Raw genomic sequence first — 9,632 nt, 5'->3', positions numbered from 1 at the left:
GTCATGATGGCCTTGGCCAGAACCATCTGGGGGACCTTGGTCAGCATGCACGAGGGTGAGCAGGCACAGAGGGTCAGCTGGATGGAGAGCTGAGGATCAGAGAGAGAATGCAGTGTCCATGATGGGCTCGGTGGCTCAGGGGAGGAGCCGGGGGGCTCAGAAGGGGGGCTGGGCTGGTCTGTGGACCTGGGCTCTGAGTAGTTGTCAGGAGCAGAGGAGAGGCCAAACCAAGGCCTAGGGGCTGGGTGGGGGGAGGGGGAAGCAGAGGCGAGGACGGACCACCATGGCAGAAATGTCCCACATGCCTTTCAACTCTAATGCCCGCTCGGACCCAGCTTGGTCCCCAGCCCCCACCGGGCCCTCTGCACAGAACGGGTTCTATGTGAGGCCCCCTCTCGTCGGTCCAGCCTGCTGTCACTCCGGAGGGGTCTGCGTCCCAGCGTGTGCTCCCTCCATGTGGTCTGTGGGTGTCGGCCCAGTCGGTCCTCCACGCTGGCAGCTACACGACTCCAGCGCCCCTGTGACCTCACTGGGGGCCGTGTTTGGCCAACTCCTACAGAGCGATGAGGCTGGACAGACGAGCGTGTCCTCACACACACGGCCTTTTTCTGAGCGGCCAGGCTGCATGCGCTCCATGCAAGAAGTGAGCAGGGAGGGCGGGCCCAGCACCCGTCCCCGGCAGGCCTGCAGGCCGTGTGTCCTCACTGGACACTCACGGGGGCTGGGCAGCCACACAGGCCGACGGCAGCAGGTGGGGCGGCGGCTGACCCGGGGCCCGGCTCACCACACGTTGCTGGCCTTGGTCTGGTCCACCACCAGCAGGTTGCTGTGCACCTCGTCCACCAGCTCCGGGGCGATCCAGCGCAGCGGCACCCACAGCTGGTCAGCGGTCACGAAATAGTCCTCCTGCGGCACGTGGGACGGCGTCACCCGCCAGGGCCCAGGCCGCCCGCCCTGCCCCTCCGGCCCGCCCAGCCCACTCACTCGATATTTGCCGTGAGACAGGCCGTAGTCACCGATCTTCACCGTCAGGTCGGCCGTGAGCAGGCAGTTCCTCAGGGCCAGATCACTGGGGGGCGGAAGGGTGCGGTCAGCCAGTGACCCGGCTGGTGGCGCCCGGGGCACCGGGCGGCCGGACTACTTGTCACCGGGCTCGGCTCAGTGGGTGGGCAGGAAAGGGCATTGGAGAGGCTGCCCACCACCCCCTGCCCAGAGCTCAAGCCCCTCGCCCAGCACTGGGCACTTGGGGGGGCCCACGTGGACAGGGCCTGAAACAGCACACCGCGGAGGAGGGAAGCGAGGCCCAGAGGGGTGCAGAACATGCCGGGGGCCCTCGGCAGAGGCGGGGCCCCGCCGTCGCTGGAACCCCTGACCCTGAGCCCCGGCCACTCCCTCAGTTCTGCTCATACCCACCCCTCGGGGGCTGGCCAGCCCGAGGACCCCGCTGACTCTCCTCCCAAGCACGGCCCCAGGAGGGAGGCGTAAGGGGAAACAGGTCCCTAGCATCCCAGGGGGTCCTGCCCTGCCCGCACGGGTCCCCGGGGGCAGGGACGGGCCATGGAGTGTCTGTCTCCAGCAGTGTGGGGACCCCCACCCCACCTCTGACCCACTGCGGATCTTGGCTGCTGGCTGCTCCCCTGCCTGCCTGGTGGGTGTCTGGGCAGCAGGACAATCGTGGGGTCGGGGGCCACAGACGAGCCTGCGCCCGTGGGTGTGTGGCGCTGGGGGCTGGGTGGGCACGGCGGGCGGATCGGGAGGCTGGCAGCTGCCCTCTTCAACAAAATCACTGATGCTGGAGTTGCGTGTGTCATCACTCAGCACCAGGATATTGTTGGGGAGGACGGCCCGTGAGGCGTCCGTGGCTGGCGGGGCCACGTCCATGGCCACTTCTTCAGGCACATTCCCCTACGCCGGGCACCCGGGCCCGTCCTTCCGGCTCCAGGGGCCGGGGTGGGAAACAGAACAGCGCTGTCCCTCCCCTCCCCCGCCTGAGGCGGGCAGGAGAGCAGGCTGGCGTGGAGCCAGGGGGGGCAGGGCGGGGCGAGGGGGTGCTAAGCGCCTCTGGGACAGGACAGGCCTCGGGCCCTACCGTGTGCCCGCCCAGGCCAGCCTGGACAGAAGACGGTCGCTTCGCTTAACCGTCCTGCAGAGGAGGGTCCGCCCCCCACCTGCCCGTTTTCCACTTAATAAAATGCCTTTACACAGTGGTCCCTACAGGGGACCAGCCCCGCAGAAAGCTGGGGGCGCAGGGCTCCCGGCCCCGCCCTCACTTGTCGCCCTCACCTGTGCACATAGTTGTTGCGGTGCAGATGCAGGACGCCGCAGGACACCTCGCAGGCCATGCGCTGCAGGGTGACGGGGTCGGGCGCCAGGGGCTCCGCCGCCCGGCAGCTCCGAAGGTAGCCCTTGAGGTCCCCCTGCCGACAGGGGCAGCAGCGTCACCTGCCGGTGGGAAGTGGGCGCCGTGCGGACCCACCACCCGGCCCTCTCTCCCTCCCTGGGGTGAACTGGGCGTCCTGCCAACAGGCACCCCGCAGGGCTGCTGCATCACCCCCCGGGGGCTGGCTCTGCAGGGTGACCAGCAGGCAGGGGTGCTGTCTCCACACCGCCCACAGACCCAGGCAGCCCCATGGGGCAAGTGACCAAAGAGTCAGGGCCAGCTCCCTGGCCTGCACGTGGGAGCTGACAGTGCCCAGCTCTAAGGGGAGCCCAGTTGTCCTGGGGACGCCCCAAGGCCAGGGCTGAGGCCAGGAGGCCAGGAAGCAGACTCGGGACCTGTGTGCTCCAGGGACCCGTGTGTGGTGCGGGCAAGCGGCTCGGCTCCGGGTTGGAGCTGTGTGTGCAGGAAGGGGCCCAGGAGACGGGGCAGGCACAGTGGCCTCCGGGAGATGGTGGGGCACAGGCCCCCCCAGACCTCACTTTAGGCAGGAATGTGAGGCCCACAGAGCGGGGACGAGGGGTGCCTGGCCCAGCAAAGTCCTCTCGGCCGGGAGGCTGGGCCCAAACTCCCGCCTCGCACAGAAGCTCGGGGCAAACGGAAGGCCAGGCAGCAGGTGACTCACCATGGGGCAGGACTCCATGACCAGCAGGTAGGGCGTCACCTCGGCACACTGGGCCAGGCACTGGAGCAGGTTGCCGTGCTGTAGGGCCCTGTAGGAGCCAACAGGCCGCCCGACTCACACGTGGGGCAGCGGGGGCAGGTGGGCCAGAAGGGTCTGGGAGGGAGGGGCAGCACCGAGCTCGCCTTGGACCACAGGGCCCCCTGTCCAGCACGGCCCCCACCTCCTCCAGCCCGCCTGCCCCGGTGCCACCCACCTGTAGGGCTGCGCCTCCTCCAGGAACCGCATCTGCTCATGCACGCTGGCGCTGGCCTTCAGCTCCTTGACCACCACCTGGGTACTGCCGATGCCCGAGTTCACCTCCCCCAGGAACACCTGCAGGGGCGGGGCACACGTCAGCACCCCACACGTCAGCACCCCACACGTCAGCACCCCGGCAGGCTCTGCTTTTCCTGTGTCTCGCTCTGCTCCTGAGCAGAGTGGGTTCCAGACCCCTCCCGGGGGAACCCCGCGCCCCGCCCCGGCTGTCATAATCTGTCTTTTACTGTTCCGGGCACTCTCTGGGGTCCACAGTGAGGGGGGACCCAGCTGTCCCACCCAGGCCGGGGGTCAGGGAGAAGCCAGGACAACATGCTGCTCCCTCCTGCTCCCGCCCCCAGCCCTCTCCCCAGCGCTGGATCCCAGGCTGCAGACCCCGTGGTCCCCAGAAAGGGGCCCAGCAGGGTGGGGACATGGAGAGGGGACCCCCGGGCTGGGTCAGTTCCCAGGAGAAGCAGGTCTCTATCTGCCCCTCTACCTCCCAGGCAAGAGAGGGGCCTACGAAGCCAGCCCCGCCCCCAGGCGCCGGAACTCACCTTCCCGAACCAGCCTCGGCCGATCTCCTCCAGGTACAGGAGGCTGTGCCGGCCCAGGTCTGCGGACTTGAGCAGCTGCACTGTAACAGGGCGCTGGGCTCAGGGACCACAGCCCAGCCTCCGCCATCGCCCCCACACCCCCTCATCAGGCCCCTCGAGGGACTGCCCACTTGGCCTCCTCTGGGGAGCTGCACTGAGCCCCCTAGAGGTGAGGCCACACCTGTGGGCCGCCATCAGGAACAGGGTGCCTGCCACCCAAAGGCACTGTGGACCTGCAAGTTCACCCAGGCATCTTTCTGGGAGGGTCTGTCCCAAGCTACAGGGACAAGTCAGGCTGGAGACTGCGGGGCCTGGAGCTGGACCGTGCGGTGTGGCTGGGGCTGAGCCACGGGGAGGAGGCCACCGGAGCAGCCCGTCCCCTCACCCCTGCCGCAGGCTGGCATTCCAGCGCCAGGCACGCCAAAGGCTCCTTTGTTAGGGGCTGCTTGGCACAGTCCGCACGGGACACACTGGGCTCATTCTCCCTGGGGCCAGCTGGTGAGGTCAGCAGGGGGAGAGCCAGAGCGTCGGAGCCCACTCACCCTTCTTGTGCCCGAGGGATTCCCCGAATTCTGCTCCCACGCCAGTGCCCAGAGGGCACAGGGCATGTCGACTTCGATTCTGAGCAGAATCTAGGCGGGGGTCTCACTGGGCCCTGACTCCTGGGGCTCCTCCCTCGGGCTTCAGCCTGCTGGCCCCGCCCCCTCTCCAGCCTGGGGTCTCCCAGAGCAGTCTCGGTGGTCCCGATGGTGGACACCCGACTGGGATGGAGGTGGGAACATGCCAACGGCCAGCCCAACAGAGAGTCCTCCCGTCTGCGGGAGGCAGGGGGCTGGGGCGGGGGCTGCTGGGACTGCCCGAGGACAGCGGGCCTGGCTGTGCCATCCTCCCCACAGTCTGGAGGGGTGGCACCCAATGCCCAGGTCCCTCACCCTCGACCTGCAGGTGGGCTGCCCTCCCAGCTTCACCCCAAATCTCTCCCTCTCCCTGGAAGCAAAGGGACCCTGCGGAAAACTGAGGCCAGAGCTGCAAAACCGGGGAGAACAGGCAGTCGCTCCCCTGGGTCCGTCCCGCAGCCTGGGGACAGCTCCCCGGGGGCGGGAGAAGCTGGGTGTCGCCTAAGCCCTGACGCTTGTTGCTTTGTGTTTCTCTGAGGGTATTTGGGTTCATTTCTTGGTGATGCAAGTGCCTGACGAGCTCTGATTGCCCAGGTGTCCACTTCAAGGACAGGTACCTCAAACAAGCACGCGGCTGCAGCCCCGAAATCAGATAGGGAGCCCGCCCCGCCCCCACCGGGGCCCCTGTGTTCTTGGTTAATTTCAATAACCGACCATTTGGGTCACTTGGGTTTTTTTTTCTTTCCTGAGCTTTGAATTCTCATTCTTGTGTTTTAAATTCACCATTAAGGGGTGAGCCCCCACCCTCCACCCCAGTAAAGGCAGCACCCCAGGCCCCAGAGCTCCGTCTCCGTCCACGACCTCCCCACGTGGCCTGGGCATGCTGTGCAGTTCCCAGGGCCTGCGGTCACGTGATACACCAGCCTCTCTTCAGGTGCCCTGGTGGGTCTCGCTGAGGGGGCGCCCTGTCATCACAGTGTGACCGGACCAGTCGAGGGGCTGGTTCCAGAAAGGGGAGGTGTCCGGGGAGGCACGCAGGCATTTCCAGCCGGAGCCTTACTGTCCCCACACTGCGGCTGGCCTGAAACCCTGGGTCTCAAAGGCTCTTCGGGGTCCCAGGCACACACTCCTCCCTGGGGTGTGACAGGCCCAGGCCTGGGGCAGTGTCCCCTGGGGTGTCCCCTGGCTCCCCATCAGCTCCCAGTGTCCAGCAGTGCTAGGACAGTCCCAGAGACCCCCATGGCCACTCAGGAAGGTCAGAGAGCCTGCCGTCAGGGTTTTGTGGGGTGTTCTTCTAGGCCAGTCCACAGATGTGCACAGGCATTCGAACCCCGGCCCTGATTCCTGCCAAGCTGGTGACATGGAGATGCCAGCAGGGGGTTGGGGGGTGGTGACACCTATAGAGCCCCAAGTGCTGGAGTTGGCAGCTGATGGCCTCCTACGTCTACTCTGGGGCGCAGACGAGCGCCTTGGGGCCCCCGCCCCTGAGGAAGGTGAGGCCCTGGGGGGCGGGGGCAACGTCTGGTCGGGGCCCCGCGGGGCCTGGAGCAGAAGCAGGTGGGCGAGCTTTTGCTCTCCGCCCCGGTAACTGGCCTTGGTGGCAGCAGAGCCCCGCAGGGCCTGACACCCCCCTCAGTGCTCCCGCAGGAGCAGGGGTGGCACGGGCTTTGCCTAGGAGTTAGGGACCCTGAGGCCAGCCTGCCATGGAGGCGGGGGTGCCTGCAGCACTGGCTCGAAGCCCAGCTAGGCCACTGACCCATAACCGCTGGAGCTCGGGCCCCACCTCTGCCCTGTGGGTGGCCAGCATGGTGGGGGGACCCTGGGATGGGGGTGACCGGGAGACACGTCAAGGAAGCCACAGGAAGAGGCCCCGCCTGCACCTGCCAGCACTGGGTCAGACCCGGTTCGCCTGCCCCTGAACCCCAGCCTGCATGAAAGGCCCATTCACGGCCGCCCACAGGGGGAGCCCCAAGAGCCCCCCTCACAAGTGCAAGGCCCTGCCCACTGGCACAATGGGGCCCATGTCCCCTTGTGTTCAGCCCACACCAAGGCGAGGTTTGGGGTCAGGCATCTCGGGGGCAGCAGAGAAGCCCCGCCTCCCAGCACATGGCTGGCCTATCCCAGACCGGGGCTGTCTCCAAGCCCGCTCACAGCGCCCCAGATCCTAGCAGAGGGGGGGTCACGCACCGGCCCCCCCACACCAGGTCCCGGCAGCACTGGCTGCCGAGCCCCAAGCCACAAGGCCCACCACCTGTGCCCCGGGGCTGCTCACCTGAGCGCCCGGGCTGCCTGGCGGCAGGACATACACGTCGGGCCCGTTCTGAGTGGCGGCCGCCGGATACTCCTCCCCCTCGGCATTCTCAAACTCCTAGGCCGGGCGGGCGGGCGACATGGGCAACAGCAGTGAGCTCCAGGGACGGGCGGGGCAGGGGACACGGGGCAGGGCAGGGGACACGGGGCAGGGCGGGGTGGCACAGGGCGCAGGCCAGACTCTGATCGGCCTTTTTCTTCCCAGGGCCGAGCTCCCACCTGCCCTAGAGCTGGGGGTGGAGCCCCCACCCTCTGCTGGCACCCCCGTTAGCCGCCCCTTCGCCCATCTCTCTAGCAGACACCCTCCTGCCCCTATCCTGTCCCCGGGGACACCGGCTGCCCCAGGAGAGCCGGTGTTAGTGTCATGTCGGTTCAGGGGCATTTCCTCCCAAAGGCAGAGCCTCAGCAGTGGGCCGTGAGCCCCGGGGTAGCAGCACCCCTCCCTTCAGACCTCAGCCCACCCACCCACCCTACCAGGTTCAGGCTGGGTGGGCGGCACTGGCCCCACACAGGCAGGGGATGGGGTCGTGGTGGAGGCAGGAGACCAAGGAGGCGGAAGCCAGCTGCCCCCGCCCGTCCAGAGTCAGCCCCCAACTCCTCTCGGCCACCCCCGCCTGGCCCCCCCCAGCCCCGCCCGCCACAGGGACTTGTGCCAGGATCAGGGCCATGTAGGAGGGAAGAGGGTCCGTCACCCCACCCCACGCTGTCCCAGGGACAAGCAGCTAAGCGCCCCCGCCCCTCTGGGACAAGCAGCATCTGAATGCCTGGGGCAGGACGCCCACCCCCATCATCACCCACAGCCCGGCACCCTGCCACCTACCACCGGCATCCGCCTGCAGGCCGCCCTGGACCTTGACCCCGGCAGGCCATAGTCCACTCCCCGGCTTCTTAACAGCCTGCGCAGGGCAGCCCGGGGCTGGGCCCCACCTGGCTGGCCACACCTGTCTGTCTAGGGAACAGTCACCCCCGCCCCTGGGGGCAGAGTGCAGCCCTGAGGACGGCCTGACCTTGACAGACCCGACCACCACCACCCCCCCACCCCGCCCCCCGCCTGATGTGGGGTCACCACCTGCTGTAGCCGGCACCGCCCACCCTGTGACCCAGAGCCCATGGGGACAGGCGCGGGGCTGGGAGCCAAGAGGCCTGCGTTCCTCGCTGGCCCGGTGCCGTGTGACCTGGGGACCCTCCTTTCTCTTGGCCTCAACTCTCTCAGCTGCCAGAGGGAGGCTGGAAGCCGTCTGCCGTGTCCCTACCAGCCGGCCCTGGTCTGTGCCCAGAAAGGACAGAACCCGGGGGAGGTGAGGGCTGGTGCCCGTGGCGACTCCCCTCTCCCAGGCACCTCCGGGAAGTCGCGGGTCCCCTCCTGCCCCCGGGGTCTGGCCCTGGCCCCAGCGCATTACCTGCAGGTGTCACCCGGAGGCCGGCCGGACTGTGCTGGCGCAGCGGGCAATCAGGTAGGACAGTGCCAGCGTCGCGGCCTAGCCCCTTCCCCCCGTCCCGCTCCAGGACGGGGAGCCCGCTGTGCAGGCAGACCCACCCCTGAGGGGCGCTGGCACCCCTCTGTCCCCACGCCATGGTCCCTGGGGTGAAGGGGGCCAGAGAGGAGGGCTGGTGGCCGTCCAGGGCCTTGCTCCACAGTGAACGGGAGGGGCTGCCTTACACAATGCCCACCAGCCCCACCCCTGGGCCCCGCCCCAGCCCATCCCCCAAACCTCCGGGCTCTGGCCCCAGGCCCAGGGTCCTCCGGGAAATCACAGCAGTGTGGCCTGGCTCAGCCGCCCCCCACCCGAGTGCCTGCAGGCCAGGGGAGCCAACCCGTTCTCAGCCTGCTGCTGGGGCACCCAGTTCCCCAGCTGACCGGCCGGGGCCCCTCAAGGTTCTGGGAGGATGGCCGAGCCTTCAAATGAGGGCTTGGAAAAGGCCAGTGCTCACCCGGCAGGTGCCAGCTCCCCCTGCCTCTCTGTGAGGTGATACGGGGGTGCCGCTCCTGTAATGCCTGGGGTGCTGTGCCAGGCCACCAGCCGGCTCCCCCTCCCGACCCCGCCAGGCCAGGAATCTGACCTCCAGCCCAGGGCAGGGCTGGCCGCGGGCCCACGGGGACGGCCACAGCCAGCGCTATGTGCCAAGTCAGCAGGAACTCGCCCACGGCCGGCTGGACCTCGGGGTGGGGCTCTCGGCTCCCAGCTCTCCACCTGCTGAGATCTGGGAGTGTGGGGCTGGCAGGAAGGGGCAACAGCACCCCAAGGGGCGCCCTCAGCTGCTGCCCTTAGGAGGGGGCTCGGCCCTAGAAAGCAGTGCAGGAGGACAGCTGGGAACTTCGCCCTGTGGAGCGTGGCCGTGGGGGGGGCAGTCAGCTGAAGCCACGTACACCGTGCTGTCTGCAGTGGCCCTGGCACTGAGTGCCACACACAGCCCTTCCCTCATCGGGCCCAACGGCAGGTGGCTCCACACAATGGGCTGGTTTGGGGGCTGCAAAGTGCATCCTCCCTCCTTCCCCTCCCCAGGAAGTCAGGGGCTCGGGGGGGGGGGGGTGAGGCCCCTCCCACACCCCCTGCAAGGCCCGCCCTCACTGTCCTGAGGCCTGGCCCTGAGCCAGGATAGACAGTGTGAGGCCGTGACCCCACCGCGGAAACCCAGATGGGTCCCTGAGGGCAGCCTCAGGGCGGGGCTGTGGGGTTCCGGGCCTGGGCTCATATGGTCCCCAGGTGGCCCAGGAGAGAGGGACGCTCGGCCCCCCGGGCCCCCCGGCCTCA

General features: G+C 68.3%; 1 protein-coding gene across 1 annotated transcript in view; it reads right to left on the bottom strand.

Moving 5' to 3' along the window:
* AATK (apoptosis associated tyrosine kinase) overlaps nt 1-9,632 on the bottom strand; it is a 23,448-nt gene that overhangs the window by 5,715 nt on the left and 8,101 nt on the right. The window contains exons 4-12 of the mRNA XM_023538660.1: nt 8,941-9,081; nt 8,280-8,459; nt 6,842-6,931; nt 3,914-3,993; nt 3,316-3,434; nt 3,063-3,150; nt 2,284-2,417; nt 985-1,069; nt 790-906 (exon numbers count right to left, since the gene is read on the bottom strand). Of these exons, the coding sequence (XP_023394428.1) occupies nt 790-906; nt 985-1,069; nt 2,284-2,417; nt 3,063-3,150; nt 3,316-3,434; nt 3,914-3,993; nt 6,842-6,931; nt 8,280-8,459; nt 8,941-9,081 (1,034 nt within the window). The remainder of the gene's footprint in view (nt 1-789; nt 907-984; nt 1,070-2,283; nt 2,418-3,062; nt 3,151-3,315; nt 3,435-3,913; nt 3,994-6,841; nt 6,932-8,279; nt 8,460-8,940; nt 9,082-9,632) is intronic.

This window comes from Pteropus vampyrus, unplaced genomic scaffold (assembly GCF_000151845.1).
Source record: "Pteropus vampyrus isolate Shadow unplaced genomic scaffold, Pvam_2.0 Scaffold227, whole genome shotgun sequence".
In the NCBI taxonomy this organism is placed as follows: Eukaryota; Metazoa; Chordata; class Mammalia; order Chiroptera; family Pteropodidae; genus Pteropus; species Pteropus vampyrus.
The sequence above is the reverse complement of the archived record's forward strand: the minus strand, read 5'-3'. Positions and strand labels throughout refer to the sequence as shown.